The sequence below is a fragment of the Drosophila gunungcola genome, unplaced genomic scaffold (assembly GCF_025200985.1).
Source record: "Drosophila gunungcola strain Sukarami unplaced genomic scaffold, Dgunungcola_SK_2 000048F, whole genome shotgun sequence".
Lineage (NCBI taxonomy): Eukaryota > Metazoa > Arthropoda > Insecta > Diptera > Drosophilidae > Drosophila > Drosophila gunungcola.
Genome location: NW_026453215.1, coordinates 578,358 through 598,766, shown reverse-complemented (window position 1 = coordinate 598,766; position 20,409 = coordinate 578,358). Strand labels below are relative to the sequence as shown.

Here is a 20,409-nt window from a genome sequence, read left to right as displayed (position 1 = left end):
GGTGTGCTTATAGTTGTCAGTTTTTAATAACAAACATATAAAACATTTTCTGAAATTAAGATTTTACCTGATGTATGATCTCCAAAACTTTCTCCTTAATGTACATTTCAGTCATGCCTATCATTGCTAAAATTTTGACAACGATCTCTGCTTTTGATGGTTTTTATTGAATTATTTGTAAATTTACGCCTAAAATATCTGTGTCCACCCTGGTGTCCATATTATTTAAATTTAATTTGATTCATTTAATCAGACGACATATACATACGCTTACAAATGCAAAAGACTTATTTTCATTTCACGCTACAAATCGGTCAGCGAGTGAACAGAACGAAAAAAAATCACGAAATCAATCTTTGGATAAGCACACACACACCCGATACGTTTAAAGGAAAGTGTCAACGGTTCTTTGACTTTTTGCGCAATAGGTCCGTAAATAACAGTTATTATTATTTTGCACTTCAAAAAACGATCAACTGTAATTTGCGAGCTCTGCTTACAATATATCAACAAAACGTATTTTGTTTCTTTTAAAAATACACATAAGCAATTTTTGAAATGTAAGAATGATTATATTTTGTATTACATTTTTATAATGCCAATTAGTTTAGTTTAAGAATGTTTTGATTAATGGATAATGGGATAAATAGATGCTTTAAAAACCCAAAACTAAGAACAATTTTGAGCTATAATTTCTGTATTACTGCTTTTACCGTATTATATAGATTTATATAAACAAAGGAAAATTAAACAGCGTCAGCGGGACTTTGGAATTCAGACAATGCATGTATAGGGTTCTGAACCTTTTTTTGAGAACCCTTACGAACTTTTGCTCGAACTTCTTCTGGTTTTTCCGGTCTGACCAAAGGTTTCTTCTCCGGGGCTTTCATTTTCCACACTACAATTGGAGACTATAACGTAAATTTAAATTAGTTTAATTTCTTTGACCGATTATTAAAAAATTAAACTTACAGATACTGTCCCTTGCCTAGTATATTTTGTCGATGCCACATATGAGTATTTTACTGTTAGAACAACAGCATTCATTAGATTTTTAGCAGCTTGAATCAACGATGTTGCGCTATCGAGCTAAAAAACAAAGTTTGTTTGAATGCAGCCATTTTAATAATTGTCAAACTAATTCTCACCCCAGAAACTATAAGTTCACCACTTATGTTTTGAACGTCAGCTTTTACTTTTGAAGTTATTTGAATTTGATGACAATACAGGGCAATACGTTGCAAATATGCTAATAGGTCCTTTTTAGTGCTGCTTTCTGGGCATTGTTCTGCTATTTCCCTGGTCAGTTTATCCAGTTTTGTACCAGCTTCTGAAATTTTTTTGGCTGCGTTAATAACATCCATAGTAGTTTTTAAAGGTCCGCGTCCTCTGCAATTAAAAATAAGTGCCGCAAAATAAATATTTTTGTGTATACAAATTTAAGAAAAATGTATATATATAGAGCGCCATTAAAGGAGTAAGTGTCAATTGACTTTGAACCTGTTTTAAAAACGGGTTTTTAAGGGAGTTTTCTATCTCCTTGGCCCCAAAACCAGCTGGTTTTGTGTGGATTTTTTTTTAAGTATAGGTATGATAATGAAATTTAAGCCAGTTTTAGAGTGCAGTTTATTGAAGGAGAATGAGGTCAGTCCCTAAGCTCGTTACAGGTTTGTCTTCTCAAACCATCTGGTAAGAGCAAGAATCGTGAAAGATTGGTCAGTTTGATTGTTGGTATAGCCGCAAGGCTGGGAAAGCTATAGCTACCAAGGTGTAGAAATCTTCTGTGGTTGTGCGCAGGCAGAATTCGTAGTGTTGGACTCTAGCCTAGGAAGCATTCTGTAATTAGTTGTGTTAGGTAAGTTAGTGAAAGTCCTGAAGTTAGTAGAATGCTGATACCGCGCCACTAGTTAGGAGTAGGCGCATCCTGAAATTTTATGAAGTTTGGTTAAATTGTTCTTCTTTTCTAGGAATTTCCACCAAACAATAATCCCATACAGAAGAATTGGTCTGACTATTGCTGTATAAAGCCAGTGTCCGACCTACGTCCAATTGCTTTTTGCAAGTGAACAAAGCTATGGCCGCTTTCCGTGTTCGGTCTGCTGTTTTCTGTCCAGAACAGTTTTCAGTCCAGTATTAAGCCAAGGAATATGGCTTTTTCGCTAAAGATTAGGCGAATATGGTGGGTTAGTTCTGGAACCTTGTACTTTCTGGTGAATGGTATCAGATCTGTTTTATCTGGGTTAGCCCCAAGTCCACACCCCTGCGCCCACCCGGACAGTGATGATAGAGATGTTTCCATGAGGTTACTGAGTGTTTCTGTGTATTAAACTTGAATTAGGATTACTACGTCGTCCGCATATGCTATTACCCTAAAGCTAGGAGTAGAAGTAGTTGGTTAACCACTATGACCCATAGATGCTTCCGATCAGAAGCATCACATGGCAAGCTTAGGTATCGGTCAACAACTCCACATCATCTCGCTCGTCTATTCTCATTGTCCATTTTTTTGTTGGTGCGCGAAGATGTCGTAAATTGAACCGAATAGGCGTCATTTGCGGGAGATTTTGCTTTTCGCGTTTCATTCGAAAAAATCTGCTGCTGAAGCGCGTCGAATGATTGTAGCTCCTACACGACAACGCCCGGCCTCATGTTTCCAAGGTCGTAATAACTTACCTGGAAACGCAGAAATGGGACATCCTACCCCACCCGCCCTACTCTCCAGACATCGCTCCCTCCGATTTGCACTTGTTTCGATCGATGACTCATTGTCTTGCTGAGCAGCACTTCCAGTCTTACGAGGAGGTCAAAAATTGGCTGGATAAATGGATCGCGTCCAAAGACGAACAATTTTTTCGACGCGGAATTCACATGCTACCAGAAAGATGGGAGAAAGTTGTAGCCAGCGATGGAAAATATTTTGAATAATCAGTATGTAGCTACTTTTACGCGATAAAGCCTCAAACTATGAAAAAAAACCACGGTTTTCTACGTCAACTACAACGGTCTCTGTCGCCAACAATGCAATATCGACTCCACTCTCTTCTTCTGCAGCGGGTAAAGCAACAACACAACTAAGGGCAAAAATCGGGTCAAACGGCAAAAACAAAGCTACGATAGGTGAAATGACAATTTGAAATGACAGACAGGCATGGATCGCTACATTAATATTTCCAAGCGCAAGCTAACACCCCCAAAAAACGATTTCAAAAATAATTACTACACGTCGAGCTGGAGCCAGACAGCAGAACTTTGAAAAAAAAACTTGCACCGTAGGATCACAGTAGAAGAGCCGCACAAACGGAACGGGCCAGTGCAATGCACAAATTGCCAGGAATACGGACACACGAGGGCTTACTGCACCCTCAGGTCAGTTTGTGTAGCTTGTGGAAACTTCCACGGCTCCGAACCCTGCCCTGCCAACAAGGAAGACTCTCTCACTAAAAAGTGTGTAAACTGCCAAGGAAACAACACAGCAAACTACAGAGGCTGTCCAGTCTACAAGGAGATGAATAGTCGTATGCAACGAGCGCCAACGATGTTTCACGGCATATACCTGAAATAACTCAATTTCTGAACGAAAACCACATCGACGTTATCTTGCTGGCAGAAACCCATCTCACCAGCAAATATAACTTTCAAATACGGGGATACACGTTCTACGGCACCGATCATCCAGATGGTAAAGCACATGGCGGACCCGGCATCCTAATAAGAGACCGCATCAAACACCACTTTCACCAACGGTTTGCAAAAAATTAGCTGCAAGCTACATCGATAAAATTACAATTGGGCAACTGCAACCTTGCCATTGCCGCTGTCTACTGCCCACCCCGCTTTACAGTCTCCGAAGACTAATACTTCTACAATTCACTTGGAGAGCGATTTATAGCAGGAGGTGATTACAACGCCAAGCACACTCACTGGGGATCCCGCCTTGTGACCCCCAAAGGAAGGCAACTATATAATGCACTCATCAAAACATGCAACAAACTGGACTACGTTTCACCAGGCAGTCCTACATACTGGCCTACAGATTCTAGTAAACTACCTGATTTAATTGATTTTGCCGTGACAAAAAATATTCCTCGCAATCTAATATCTGCAAAATCACTTTTGGATCTATCATCGTCTTTTTTGGAGAAAAGACGTTTGAGGCGTGCTTGGCAAACCAGCAGATCGCCATCCCCAAAACATAGCCTTAAGGAAGCTGGTCGCAGACTTACCAGGGCTCTAAGGCACGAAGAAGAAAAAGCACAACGCCAGTACATTGAGAAACTTTCACCCACCAGCACCAAGCATCCCCTGTGGAGGGCCCACCCAAATCTAAATGCGCCGGCCGAAACAGTAATTCCCGTAAGAGACTCTTCAGGCAGCTGGGCCAGAAGCGACAAAGACAGAGCCTGTACATTTGCTTTACACCTTCGAAATGTTTTTCAGCCAAACCCTGCAAATAATTCATTCACACTACCGTCGCCGTCAATTCAAATTAGAACTGAGACGGCCCCAATTCTGTTTCAACCAAACGAAGTTGCAAAAGTCATCAGCGAGCAATTAAAAACAAAAAAGGCCCCAGGCGGTAATCTAATAACTCCTAAGATGCTAATTGAACTCCCAAACTGTGCAGTTGAGGTAATTTGTAAACTCTTTAACGGGATTACACGACTTGGCTACTTCCCAAAAAAATGGAAAAAGTCGGTAATCGATCCCAAAGCCTGAAAAAGATCACACAAAACCAGCTTCATACAGACCGATAAGTTTACTCTCTTGTCTGTCAAAACTGCTCGAAAAATGCCTTCTGACACGCATAATCCCACATCTGAAAGAGCACAACGTTATTCCGGCACATCAATTTGGCTTTCGAGAAAGCCATGGAACAATAGAGCAAGTCAACAGATTAACAACAGAAATACGAACTGCATTCGAGCTTCGGGAATACTGCACTGCGGTATTCCTTGACGTTGCGCAGGCTTTCGACCGAGTCTGGATTGATGGCCTTATGCATAAAATCAGAATGTTACTGCCGGAAAACACTCACAGGATACTTCAATCGTACCTTTACAACAGAGCCCAGCGCCCTTGGGCCAACTCTATTTCTCCTTTACACCGCAGATATTCCCACGAACGAGCGGCTAACTCCTTCTACATTCGCAGACGATCCCGCGATCATAAGTCGGTCCAAATGCCCAATTCAGGCAACAGCACTACTAGCTGATCATCTCGCGGTAGTGGAGAGGTGGTTACCAGACTGGCGTATAAAAATAAATGCGCAGAAGTGTAAACACATATCGTTTACTTTTAACAGACAAACGTGTCCCCCGCTAATTTTGAATAACACGCCACTTCCACAAGCAGACAATGTAAAGTACCTTGGCGTCCACCTAGACAGGAGACTTACATGGCGGAGACATATCGAAGCTAAGAAAATTCATCTAAAACTAAAATCCAATAACCTTCATTGGCTCATAGACGAACGCTCCCCCCTCTGCCTGGTCTTCAGTCTTCAAGGTTCTGCTCTACAATTCAACGCTTAAGCCAGTCTGGACTTACGGCAGTAACATCGACATAATCCAGCGAGCACAATCAAAACCCTGAGAACTATCACTGGGGCACCTTGGTCATGTTCGGAACGACAACATCCACAGAGATCTTGGCATTCTACCCGTAAAAGATGAATTATCAAAACAAAAGGCGTCCTACCACACCAAACTAACTTCCCATCCAAACCAGCTGCCAGGACCCTAGCCAGGGTTTCCAACCGGACCAAATTACAACGAACGAACCCGATTACAGCTCAACAATAGTTATTAGAGCCCTTACATCTCGCGTCAGTCATCTTGACTGTCAGATATAGTTTTTAATTTAAGATTTTATATACTTATTGTTAGGCTCAAATCAGAGAAGATTCAATACATAAAATGCATATGTAAACAAAAAAAAAAAAAAAAAAAAAGTATCTAGCCTTATTTTAGGTATATATTGAAGAGAAAAATAAGTATCTAGGAGCAGCTCTAGTGTTTCTAGGCTGGTCTCTGCCCATCTGTTTGACAGGTTTTTAAGGTATCCTATGGTGGTTGGGGATTTGGAAAGAATCTTTCTAAGTCCATCCGCCGTTTGGCCTGTCTTATCTCTTAAAAACGCTAAGTTTTGTGTAGTATTCATTCCAGCTATTGTCAGTGTTGTTATGTTTGGCTAGTTGAATTTATGTCTACGATCATAATCGATTTAGCGTAGCTTGTGAACGGTTTTGTGTATCTTGTGCTCTGTGATTTTGTAATGTTTTGATTTATATCTGAAAGTACTGGTGTTTTTCTTGTAACCAAGATTAGCTTATCTACATTGTGTGTGTTTGGAACTAGGTTTTTTTTTTAAATCTGTAGTCACTATTAGTGTTTTCATCATTTTATTTTAAATTGGTCGGGGATTATTGGATTGTTATTGTAATCTCATTCTCTTGTGCATGCACTGCACGATTAAATCTCTGTAACATAGAGTTGTAGTTCATAGTTGTTAGTAGTTCACAAGCCACGCTCAGTCGATATAAAAGATTTTATCTCACGCTCTCTCGCTTTTGCATTTAAACGCGTTTCTTTTACTTGTGTTTTTTTGTTTATAATTTTTGTGTTTCCATTTGATCCCAGTGTTGAATTGACTGAGGTATTTATTTATTAATTTATTTTTTTACGTTATAATTTATATTATCGCTTCTTTACTTACTATAAATAAAACAAATATTTAATGACTTTGTATGTTACCTGTTTAAATATCAAAATATATATTTATCTTCTCCTGGCTCTGTGAAACAATCATGCAAAATGTGCAAGGTTTGTTGGCAGATTTAGGGAGTGGTCTAGTGGTCATGTGAGTTATGCAGGGAAATGGAACTCCAGATGATTGGCTTTATGAGGCAGACACTCCGAAGGGTTTAACGCGTAAGTAAAAAAAGGTAGTAGTAAAAAAATGCTTAGTGAGTAGCTTAAGCGTACTTCAGCTAGATCAGCTGCTCCTGTAACTGGAGAAGAGCAGCCCGGTGCATCAAAAGCTGTGCCTAATGAAACTACGTGCTCTGGAGTACTCTCTTCATCGGAAAGTTGGGGTAAAAATGTTTTAAGTATTCAAGGTGTTGGTGGTGGTAAGAAAGAACTTGTTTGCTTATAAATTTTTTTGTTTTTCAATTTACCCCCGAAACCATATCTGATGATGTTATGGAGTTTATTCAAGAAAAATATCCGTCTCCAAACATTACAGTTGAACAATTTAAATTTTCATACGCTCGCAAGTTATCCGCTTTTAACGCTCTAAATAATACAAGTTTTTGGCCTGATAATAAACTAATAATAAAAGAATTTGTTTCTAAAAGACAAAGAAACAATAATAGACCTCCGATTTTAGAGTCTGTTCCAAAAAACTAAACACTTCTATATTTCTAGCCTATCAAAAGGTAAGGGGACTTTAAACGAAGTTATCTAGGATGTGCGCTGACTCCTCTGCAATGAACAAATATTGGTCTTCACAGAAACTTGGCTGAATCCGGAGATTTTCAGCACCGAAGTTTTTCCAACTATCTGGAAAGGTTCTTATTCCACTTCATAAAAGGTGAGGAATGACGGATGTTCAAAATTAAAGAGGTGTTACTTCTCATTTGTAACATTTGTGTTCCTCACTAATATCACCAACCTACTAGAACGTAACATCTGGAGTGCCTCAGGGTAGTCATTTGGGCCCATTGCTGTTTACTTTATTCATCAATGATCTTCCCTTCTGTAGTAGGCTCATTTCATGGTCACCTTATTATATAAGCTCTTGATAACTCGGTTAGTAGTCCAGCTAAAAAGGTTTTCTGTTTTGGGATTGCCAATGCAAGGCCTTAATCTCGCTCGTGTTCCACCCGAAGAGCGTGGCCAGGCACCACGTAAGGACGCCAGTCAAGATCAAGACACCAACGGAGATTCTGGATTCGGACAATGCACCACCGGCTCCACAGGAATTGTCTTCCGAGAATGCTCTTCAGCAACATGAGCAACATCAGGCAGCTGCAAGCAGAAGTTATTGCGCATCGCAATTTGTTGCAGCAAATGCAGACACGTGGCGCCAAACACCAGCAACAACAACATGCAATTGGCAATGTTGGTTGCAACCCCAGCGGAGCGAACATTTTATCGCTTTCCCGAGAGCATGCCTCGGTTGGCAACCTGTCAGTCTGATCGTTTTATCGACTTCAAACGACAACGCATCGGTTTACAGCACGAAAGTTCGAGCAACGCCGATGGCAGCAGTCCGAGCTTTTTGCCATGTACTTCGAGGAGAATATCATGTTAGCACAGCCCATCAACCTGGACACAGACGAGCTCTTGTAGCAGATTATTGAAGGAGTGCCATCAGCAAAATTAAGGGATCATGCCCGAATTCAACGTTTCGCCAACCCGGAACAGATGCAAAAAGCCTTCGCCAATATCTGCCTCCCGCATTAAACTGAAACCAACACAGCAAAGAAGCCATCAATGGAGGTCTCTGGAAACAACGAGCTGCGCTGCAGGAACAGCTACTCGAAGGGCCATTTTGCAAAGGATTGCCGCAACTAAAAAAGGGCCCCTGGTTCCTGTTTCTCCTGTAGAGAAATGGAGCACTTTGTAGGGCACTGCCCCCAGAGGAACAAAAAAAACTATGTAAGAAGTATAAGATTTTTTTTTTGCTTATTTTCCTAATGTACCAATCATTTCAGAATGTCTCATAGACTCAGGCAGCACGATATCTTTTATAAAGTTAACTAAAGGCCCATATGGAAAAGTCATCAGTAAAGTTAACACACAAAGTTATGGTATAAATAAAAGCCAACTCAATCTTATTAGAAAGTCGTTGTGCTTCATTATGAAAAAAGAAATAAAGATTAATTTCGATTTGGTAATCGTCGCTGATGAGTCAATGAGCCATGATGCAGGGGAAGGGATTTCATGGAAATTTATAGATTGAGCATTAATCTAGACACTATTAAGCGTAGTTATTGTAGTAATAGCACCTGCAACTTGAACCTGGTTAATGGGACGAAGGGTCAACCACTTTCAACTGCCGAATTAGAAGATTGTTTTACGAGTGGTCTAAGAAATACAAATAAGAATGAGACTGTTAAGGATCGATTGTTAGGAAATTAGACTGTTAAGGATGAACTGTTAGGAAATGAGATTTTGAAGGAGCAACTGTTAGGAAAAGAGACTGAAAACCTGTCAAAGAGCGTTTTAGAAGAAATGTTTAAAAATTATATGTTAAACATCAAGGTTGTTAATGATCAGTTTTCGGATTATAGCTGTGATAATGTTATCGACTATGAGACCAAGTGCAGATTTGCCAAAATGTTAAGGAATTATACGATACTGCAAACAGACCAAAAATACCTTTTACCATATGTGAAATGAAAATTAACATAAAAAACCGAAAGCGGTCAGTTGTTCATCTAGGCGGCTGTCATTTAGTGAAATAATCAGCTCCAGAAATTGTTAGACGAATATCTAGATAAAGGAATTATAAGAAACAGCGACTCGGAGTACACTTCCCCAATCGTGTTAGCAAAGAAAAAAAACTGGAGATCTAAGACTATGCATAGACTACCGCAAGCTAAACAAAGTCCTAATAAAATTATAATCTCAAAGCTCGATTTGAAAAATGAATACTTTCACGTTTTTGTGAGCGACGATACGGTAAAATATACGTCTTTTGTAACTCCTTTAGGACAGTTTGAATTTTTGAGGATGCCCATGGGGATAAAGCTGCTGTGTTTCAACGTTTTGTAAACAAGATTTTTGCCGATTTGATTAGAGAAAACAAAGTCATCGTATACATGGATGACATTATAGTAGCAAGCACAAATATAGAAGAACATTTAAAAACTTTAAAAGGAGTATTTATTCGATTAGTGAATAAAAAATTAGAACTACGATTGGATAAATGCGAATTTATACCGATCATTTTTTTTATAACTAAAGAAGGAATTAAAGCAGATGATAAAGGGTTGATGCAATAAGAAACTTTCCAATTCGAGAAAAATTACACAATGTTCAAAGCTTTTGGGGCTTATGGACATATTTCATAAAAGAAATTTTCCATTTTAGCCCAGCCACTTTATGACATGTTAAGGAAAGGCAGGGAATTTTCGTTTAAAGAGAAAGTTAAATTGATTTTTGATCCTTAAAAAAAAGATTACAGAGTCACCGGTCTTAGCTATTTATGATCAGAAGGATGATGTCGATGCAAGCTCTTTAGGTTTCTGTGGGGTGTAATAAAAAAGAAAGGAGGTGGGAAAACTTCATCACGTGTTCTAAATCTCTAAGCGAACGACAGAGACCGAGTCTTAGTACCACAGCTTTGAGCTCGATACATTGGCAATTATATACGCTCTTCGCAGATTTCGAGTTTACCTTCAGGGAAAGCTTTTTAAGGCAATAACCGATTGCAATTTCTTAACTCTTACATTAAATAGGATGAAATTAAACCCTAAAATCGCTCGGTGGGCACACGAACTTCAAAATTACAATTACGAAGTGGTTCACCGATCGGGACGCACTAAGTAGGTTTCATGTGTTGATTGTTGAGGCCAATAGTTTTAAAGACAATCTGTTAATCTGCCAATCAAAGCACCAAAATATACAACAAGTAAGGGATCAATTAGAGAAAAATCAGCTTACAATGTTCGGAATGTTCGAAAAACGAACGAAGACAGATTATTATTTTAAGTCCCTGAAGAAATGGAAAACATATTTTACAAAAATACGATAATGAACTTGGACACATTGGTAGATACAAAATGATAGAATCAATTTCAACAACATATTGGTTTATGAACATAAAAGAAAAACGCAGTAGTCACATTGAAAATTACCTGAAATGTGTTGCGTTTTCCCCGAAAACTGAAAAATCAGAAGTTTTCCTAAATAGTATTCCGAAAGGGAATAAGCCATTCCAACTAGTGCATATATGGATCAGTAACTAAAGGTAGAGCAAATAGGCACATATTTCTTATTGAAAAAGCACTTGAAAATAGCAACAGGATCCTTACAAGCAAACGGGCAGGTCGAAAGAATAAAGATGAGCATTGGCCCTATGATGGCAAAGTTTACGGAACCTGAAAACGGGGAACATTGGGACATAGTAATTGAACAAATAGGGTACACACTTACTAACACTGTACACAGAAGTATAAAAGAGGTCCCGAGCAAAATGCTTTTTGGGGTACATCGAAAGTGTGAGATTGTAGATGAGCTCAGAGAAAAATTGGAAGATTTAAATGATACAATTGTTACAGAGAGCTTAGAACAGATTCGAGTAAAAGCTATGGAAAATCAAAATCAAGCTCAGGCATACAATAAGTCTTATTTCGACAAAGCAAAGAAAAAGACCAAGGATTACGCAAACTTGATACCCAAGAATAAAGGACCAAAGTGTTTCTTATCGAAGGATGTTGAAGGTTTCCAAATTTCTCGAAATCCATACAAGGGTATTTGGAGTGCTCAAAATGTAAGACCGTGGATAGGAAGAAAAAAATCATTAAATCATTAAAAAAAAAGTTTGTAATTAGTTTTAGTTTTTGCCTTAATAATATCAGGATCAGGGGATCCAATTCGCAGGATGGCCGAATTGTAGTAGGCTCATCAGACGGTCACCTTACTATTTAAGCTCTCGATACCTCGATAGTAAGAAGAAGAACGATAGTCTGTTAACAAGCAGGAGGTTAAGCATTCTGGTTGAACGTGTTGAACATATAAGTAAACCGTGTTGTCCTATAATAATTTGCAATCGGGTTTCGGTTTACAGTCTGATATTGATTGCTTTCAGATATGGTGTCAATCTAACTTCTTAAATCTGAACTGCCTGAAATGTAACGTAATGACTTTTTATTGGGGTACGCTTTTCTCTTCATAATATGCCACTGGATCGAATATATTCGGTCAACGATTTAGGAGTGCTTCTTGACCCAAAATAAAAATTCACTGTGACAGGTAAGTCTACTTTTAACAAGTGTTCTTGGATTTATTATGCGATGGTCTAAAGAATTTGATCAATTTGACGATTTTTATACTTTATTTTTATTTTCTTCCCTTGTCCGTCCTAATTCAAAATATTGCGCTCCCGTTTGGGGTCAAGTTCACATTGATTGTATTGAGTAGTTACACAACAAAATTCTTTTTTTTCGCCCTCCATTTTTTGAACTGGAATCAAAACGTAAGGTTGCCTTTTTACTCTAGTAGCTTACTATTGCTTAATTTACCTACTCTTGTAAATCGTAGAATGATGCTTGGAACTATTTTTATGCACAATCTTGTCAGAGGTAATATTGACTCCATAGAATTGGTAAGCCAATTAACTTTTAATGTGCCTTTTAGACCAACTCGCAACTACCATCCTCTTAACTTGCCAAGATGTATCTCAAATTTTTGCCTGCATGAACGCTTTCGTGTTCCTTGTAATAATTATATTTATCTATTTAATCAAATTTATTTATCCCTGTCTTAAAACTACAGTTTTAACATATTTACGCCGCGCTTATTTAAGGTTTTTTTTATAAATGTCCCTATATTGTGTTGTATGGGTTTTCCTCGCGAACTCGATAACTGACCACTATACTAATAGGGCCGCGCGTAACAAGCTCGTGCTTGGTTTCGTTAGGCCACTTGTTTGTACTGTTCAACGTTCAACAATAATAAACTGGGGCTGTGGGCCCAACTCTCAACTACCAAGTGTATCATTTTATCAGCGTCCACACCAAACAGGACAGAACAAAACCAATAGCAAATACAATCTGAAGAAATCTTCACGTGAAGTAAAATAAATAAAATTAGTAAAATAATGCAAAAAATGAAATAAACGCAATAAAAACTAAAAAAAAAAATTAAGGTCTTTATACAAAGCGTGGAAGACTATCCCCGGAATCACGGCTAACCTACTTGCGAACGTGATTTATGGCATCGTTGCGTTAAAGGCTACCAGATATCTTGATTATCAAACAACAATTGAAGACTCTATACAACGCGTGTTAGGCTACTGACCCCGCCCACAGTGCCAACGAGAGGGCTAAAACAAAAATAATACGGTAGGTGCTGTACCCCAAAATGACAAGCCGACACTCCAGGAGGCGTTGGAGGCACACCCAAAGCATGGGCCTAGGTCAATAACCATTACAGAGTACAGGGCAAGGAAAGCACCTTCTTTTAAAAAAACAGAAGGGTGGTCAGCGCGATAAGCCCGGCTTATCGGAGAGCTGAAGGAAGGAAGACCGTTGAACAAGGAGGGAGGAGGAGAAATTAAATGCCATTGTTCATCGGGAGAAGAAGAGCGGACTAAGATATTAGTTTATCGCTGATTTTTTAGCACAAGAAACGCGTTTACGCGGCATTACTAACAAACAGTTTTGTTCTCATAAACGCATATACTAACACACTCTAATATAAGTAATTCTATAGTTACTTGTTAATTACCGTTATGTAAACCAAAAATGGTGCAATATATGAACCAAATCATCCATATATCTATTACTCACATTCACATCATTACTCTTATTAAAATGTTGATTTTTTATACCCTTGCAGAGGGTATTATAATTTCAGTCAGAAGTTAGCAACGCAGTGAAGGAGACATTTCCGACCCTATAAAGTATATATATTCTTGATCAGCATCACTAGCAGAGTCGCCATTAGCCATGTCTGTCCGTCCGTCTGTCCCTCCGTTTCTACGCAAACTAGTCTCTCAGTTTTAAAGCTATCTGCATGAAACTTCCCAAAAGTTGTCTTTCTATTGCAGGTAGTATATAAGTCAGAACGAGCCGGATCGGACGAAATAAAAAATAAATAAAATAAATTACAACTTTGCTGTTTTTAATTTTTTTTTTTTAGTTCTTCGACATATAGTAATGGTTAATTATTTCAGAATTACGGTTTAAATTCATCAAAATCGGACGACTATATCATATAGCTCCCATAGGAAATATCGGAAAAAAAAGAAAAAAAATTATAACTTAGCTGTTTTTTAATTTTTTTCTTAGTTCTTCGACATATAGTATTGGGTAATTATTGCAGAATTACGGTTTAAATTTCATCAAAATCGGAAAGACTGTATCACATAGCTCCCATAGAAGTAATACAAATATATAAAATAACTATCTAATAATTGAGCTGCAAATCATCATAGCTTCAATGTTTTTTTAACATATAAGCAAGTAAATCATAATTTAAATGTTTTCAAAAGTATTTAATTCTTGCAATAGCTGCAAGGGTATATGAACTTCGGCTTGCCGAAGTTTGCTTTTTTTTCTTGTTTTAATTAAACTTCAAACAGTAGAAGTACAAGCAAGCAAACTCGGCAAGCCGAATTTCATATACCCTAGCAGATATTGCAAAATTTAAACATTCTTTAAAACATTAAAATTATGATTTACTTGCGTTTATGTTTGAAAACATTGAAGCTTTGAAGCTATGTCGTCCGATTTTGATGGAATTTAAGCCGTAATTCTAAAATATTTAACACTTACTATATGTCGAAGAACTAAAACTATATGCTATAGTCGTCCGATCCGGCTCGTTCCGAGTTATGTACTACCTGCAATAAAAGACACCTTTTGGAACAGTTTTATGCAGATAGCTTAAAACTGCGAGACTAGTTTGCGTAGAAACGTACGGACGGACAGATGCTAGTGATGCTGATCAAGAATATATATACTTTATAGGGTCGGAAATGTCTCATTCACTGCGTTGCAAACTTCTGACTGAAATTATAATACCCTCTGCAAGCGGGGTAGGTGGGGTTTAAAAGGAGCAGAAGTAATGGAAATACGTAAATAATGTAGTTGTTGAAAACAATCCTCTTTTCAACTCCATGTACATCCTGTTAATTATAGTAACGTGGGTTTAGTGTCAAAAGTAGTGCCTAAAGTGTACAAAGTACATAGTGTTAAAGTGTATTGTTGCTTACACCGGAAAAATTTATTTTTATATATAAGCACTAACCATACAACATATAGACTGGTCATTTCATACAACGCAATTTGGACACAAAAAAACGGATCGCGGGAGGTTCCCCGTGCTCACAGCAGCAGGTCCATGCACTTCGTGTGCGTTCTGGTTTTTGCTCTCTCATTCTTATTCTCATTTTATGCTCGCGCACTCATTGCACGAGTTCAGTCGTTCAGTCGCAGAGAGGCGCTTTTTGAAGAAGGTTGCTCTGCCCTTGCATTCGTCTTTGTATGTATGCGTGATCATGCATTCCTATACACGGGAGCATGTGTGCCTTATTTCATTTCGGCGCATCAAGAATATTTTTTCTTTTGCCACTTTTCAAACTTGGTACCCTAAGAATATGGGCGTTTTTGACTATGTGGTTATGATAAAAATATCAATATTATATGTTATAATATATTTTATAATATTTCAGCATACGTTTTATTTTTTTACTAACTCAAATCAGTGGTAGCAGTAAAATGTTTTACATATATGTATGTATTTGAATTAATAGAAATCAGTCCCTAATATGAGAACAGGGTATATCGCAGTCGTGTCACTTAAAACACCGACTGCCTTTCAGTTTTGAGAAAAACTTCAACCAAAATCACCTTTTGTCGTTGTTTTGCGAGCGGATGGTGCCTGCATACCCTACCGGGATTAGGCGCGGGCAAGTAACAAAAACAGCTGCTTGGCTTTTATTTTGTTTACACTTTTTAGGTCACTTGTTTTAATGTTATGTTTAATTATTCTTTGGTGATTTATTTTTGAATGATTCGCAGCATAATTTTAATTGTCGTTAAAAATTTTAATTGTCTTAAACAATTCGTTATAATTTAAGATAGTGGTACAATTAAAATTATAAAACTATTATCAATAAATAATATTTAAACAAAAAACCGTTAAAACCTTACAAAATATAAAAAAGTATTTTATTATTATTACTTGTTTTAAAGACAATTAGATTTGTTAACGACAATTAAAATTACACTGCGAATGAGCAATGTGCAATAAGTCCGCGAGCATAAAAATGAGAATAACAATGAGAGAGCAAAAACCCGAATGCACACGAAGCGCCGGGGCCTGCTGTTGAGAGCCCGGGGGGCCTGCCGCTTTAAAATTGTTGTGTCCAAATTCGTTGTATGAGATGACCAGTCTAAATGTATGATTAGTGATTTAACTAACTCCTGAAATATCAAAATATTATATTTTTAACATTTCAATAATTAACTAGTGAAACAAAAAAATAGCAAAAAAAAATTTAAGACCAATTTAAAATAAGAACTTTATAAAAAAAATGAACTCCTAATATAAGCATCGTTTTTTTTTTTTTTTACAATTATCTTAGAATTACTTTATAAATTTACGTCATTCATTTTAAAGGGGGAGATGTCGCGAGCGAAGTATATGATTTCAATTCTTATTTAATTACATAAATACCTACATTGTTTATCCACATACAATTCTGTATCAAGTGCCAGGCCGACAAGCTCTTGATGCTCCTTTCTCTGGCTCTGAGCTTTGCTTCAGCCCTTGCGCTTGTTCCGCGCACCAGTTCGCTCAATGGAATCTGGTCTGCCATTACAAACGCCGCTTCGTCGAACACGATCGAGGTTTTTTTCGGTTCTTGCTACCAGATTCCTGCTGGCATTTAGGGCACACAGATGTAGATATACCTGCTCCTGGCTCCTGCGTCTCTGGGAAAGCCTCGGATGACACGATTGCGGTATGCAGCTATTTAGCTGCGCCAACTTCGCCCATTCCCACATTAATGTGGCGCACCTGCTTGTCCTTAACAAGGGTCGCGTTAAGACTGGCGACCTCAAAAGTTTACCAATTTTCCTAAAGGCCATCCACTTCTATATTTCTAGCCTATCAAAAGGTAAGGGGACTTTAAACGAAGTTATCTAGGATGTGCGCTGACTCCTCTGCAATGAACAAATATTGGTCTTCACAGAAACTTGGCTGAATCCGGAGATTTTCAGCACCGAAGTTTTTCCAACTATCTGGAAAGGTTCTTATTCCACTTCATAAAAGGTGAGGAATGACGGATGTTCAAAATTAAAGAGGTGTTACTTCTCATTTGTAACATTTGTGTTCCTCACTAATATCACCAACCTACTAGAACTTAACATTGGAGTGCCTCAGGGTAGTCATTTGGGCCCATTGCTGTTTACTTTATTCATCAATGATCTTCCCTTCTGTAGTAGGCTCATTTCATGGTCACCTTATATAAGCTCTTGATAACTCGGTTAGTAGTCCAGCTAAAAAGGTTTTCTGTTTTGGGATTGCCAATGCAAGGCCTTAATCTCGCTCGTGTTCCACCCGAAGAGCGTGGCCAGGCACCACGTAAGGACGCCAGTCAAGATCAAGACACCAACGGAGATTCTGGATTCGGACAATGCACCACCGGCTCCACAGGAATTGTCTTCCGAGAATGCTCTTCAGCAACATGAGCAACATCAGGCAGCTGCAAGCAGAAGTTATTGCGCATCGCAATTTGTTGCAGCAAATGCAGACACGTGGCGCCAAACACCAGCAACAACAACATGCAATTGGCAATGTTGGTTGCAACCCCAGCGGAGCGAACATTTTATCGCTTTCCCGAGAGCATGCCTCGGTTGGCAACCTGTCAGTCTGATCGTTTTATCGACTTCAAACGACAACGCATCGGTTTACAGCACGAAAGTTCGAGCAACGCCGATGGCAGCAGTCCGAGCTTTTTGCCATGTACTTCGAGGAGAATATCATGTTAGCACAGCCCATCAACCTGGACACAGACGAGCTCTTGTAGCAGTATTGAAGGAGTGCCATCAGCAAAATTAAGGGATCATGCCCGAATTCAACGTTTCGCCAACCCGGAACAGATGCAAAAAGCCTTCGCCATATCTGCCTCCCGCATTAAAGAAACCAACACAGCAAAAGCCATCAATGGAGGTCTCTGGAAACAACGAGCTGCGCTGCAGGAACAGCTACTCGAAGGGCCATTTTGCAAAGGATTGCCGCAACTAAAAAAGGGCCCCTGGTTCCTGTTTCTCCTGTAGAGAAATGGAGCACTTTGTAGGGCACTGCCCCCAGAGGAACAAAAAAAACTATGTAAGAAGTATAAGATTTTTTTTTGCTTATTTTCCTAATGTACCATCATTTCAGAATGTCTCATAGACTCAGGCAGCACGATATCTTTTATAAAGTTAACTAAAGGCCCATATGGAAAAGTCATCAGTAAAGTTAACACAAAGTTATGGTATAAATAAAAGCCAACTCAATCTTATTAGAAAGTCGTTGTGCTTCATTATGAAAAAAGAAATAAAGATTAATTTCGATTTGGTAATCGTCGCTGATGAGTCAATGAGCCATGATGCAGTGAAGGGATTTCATGGAATTTATAGATTGAGCATTAATCTAGACACTATTAAGCGTAGTTATTGTAGTAATAGCACCTGCAACTTGAACCTGGTTAATGGGACGAAGGGCACCACTTTCAACTGCCGAATTAGAAGATTGTTTTACGAGTGGTCTAAGAAATACAAATAAGAATGAGACTGTTAAGGATCGATTGTTAGGAAATTAGACTGTAAGGATGAACTGTTAGGAAATGAGATTTTGAAGGAGCAACTGTTAGGAAAAGAGACTGAAAACCTGTCAAAGAGCGTTTGAAGAAATGTTTAAAAATTATATGTTAAACATCAAGGTTGTTAATGATCAGTTTTCGGATTATGCTGTGATAATGTTCGACTATGAGACCAAGTGCAGATTTGCCAAAATGTTAAGGAATTATACGATACTGCAAACAGACCAAAAATACCTTTTACCATATGTGAAATGAAATTAACATAAAAAACCGAAAGCGGTCAGTTGTTCATCTAGGCGGCTGTCATTTAGTGAAATAATCAGCTCCAGAAATTGTTAGACGAATATCTAGATAAAGGAATTATAAGAAACAGCGACTCGGAGTACACTTCCCCAATCGTGTTAGCAAAGAAAAAAAACTGGAGATCTAAGACTAGCATAGACTACCGCAAGCTAACAAAGTCCTAATAAAATTATAATCTCAAAGCTCGATTTGAAAAATGAATACATTCACGTTTTTGTGAGCGACGATACGGTAAATATACGTCTTTTGTAACTCCTTTAGGACAGTTTGAATTTTTGAGGATGCCCATGGGGATAACTTAAGCTGTGTTTCAACGTTTTGTAAACAAGATTTTGCCGATTTGATTAGAGAAAACAAAGTCATCGTATACATGGATGACATTATAGCAAGCACAAATATAGAAGAACATTTAAAAACTTTAAAAGGAGTATTTATTCGATTAGTGAATAAAAAATTAGAACTACGATTGGATAAATGCGAATTTATACCGATCATTTTTTTATAACTAAAGAAGGAATTAAAGCAGATGATAAAGGGTTGATGCAATAAGAAACTTTCCAATTCGAGAAAAATTACACAATGTTCAAAGCTTTTGGGGCTTATGGACATATTTCATAAAAGAAATTTTCCATTTTAGCCCAGCCACTTTATGACATGTTAAGGAAAGGCAGGGAATTTTCGTTTAAAGAGAAAGTTAAATTGATTTTGATCCTTAAAAAAAAGATTACAGAGTCACCGGTCTTAGCTATTTATGATCAGAAGGATGATGTCGATGCAAGCTCTTTAGGTTTCTGTGGGGTGTAATAAAAAAGAAAGGAGGTGGGAAAACTTCATCACGTGTTCTAAATCTCTAAGCGAACGACAGAGACCGAGTCTTAGTACCACAGCTTTGAGCTCGATACATTGGCAATTATATACGCTCTTCGCAGATTTCGAGTTTACCTTCAGGGAAAGCTTTTTAAGGCAATAACCGATTGCAATTTCTAACTCTTACATTAAATAGGATGAAATTAAACCCTAAAATCGCTCGGTGGGCACACGAACTTCAAAATTACAATTACGAAGTGGTTCACCGATCGGGACGCACTAAGTAGGTTTCATGTGTTGATTGTTGAGGCCAATGTTTTAAAGACAATCTGTTAATCTGCCAATCAAAGCACCAAAATATACAACAAGTAAGGGATCAATTAGAGAAAAAAGCTTACAATGTTCGGAATGTTCGAAAAACGAACGAAGACAGATTATTATTTTAAGTCCCTGAAGAAATGGAAAACATATTTTACAAAAATACGATAATGAACTTGGACACATTGGTAGATACAAAATGATAGAATCAATTTCAACAACATATTGGTTTATGAACATAAAAGAAAAACGCAGTAGTCACATTGAAAATTACCTGAAATGTGTTGCGTTTTCCCCGAAAACTGAAAAATCAGAAGTTTTCCTAAATAGTATTCCGAAAGGGAATAAGCCATTCCAACTAGTGCATATGGATCAGTAACTAAAGGTAGAGCAAATAGGCACATATTTCTTATTGAAAAAGCACTTGAAAATAGC

General features: G+C 38.1%; 1 protein-coding gene across 2 annotated transcripts in view; it reads right to left on the bottom strand.

Annotated features, from left to right (window-relative positions):
* Nucleotides 1-550: 550 nt before the first annotated feature.
* The window catches only part of LOC128264023 (catenin alpha), a 184,434-nt gene continuing 164,575 nt past the window's right edge, over nucleotides 551-20,409 (bottom strand). For both annotated transcript variants that reach the window (XM_052999305.1, XM_052999306.1), the window contains exons 10-12: nucleotides 1,149-1,389; nucleotides 973-1,089; nucleotides 551-911 (exon numbers count right to left, since the gene is read on the bottom strand). In XM_052999305.1, coding sequence (XP_052855265.1) covers nucleotides 747-911; nucleotides 973-1,089; nucleotides 1,149-1,389 — 523 coding nt within the window. In that variant the 3' untranslated portion in view covers nucleotides 551-746. The remainder of the gene's footprint in view (nucleotides 912-972; nucleotides 1,090-1,148; nucleotides 1,390-20,409) is intronic.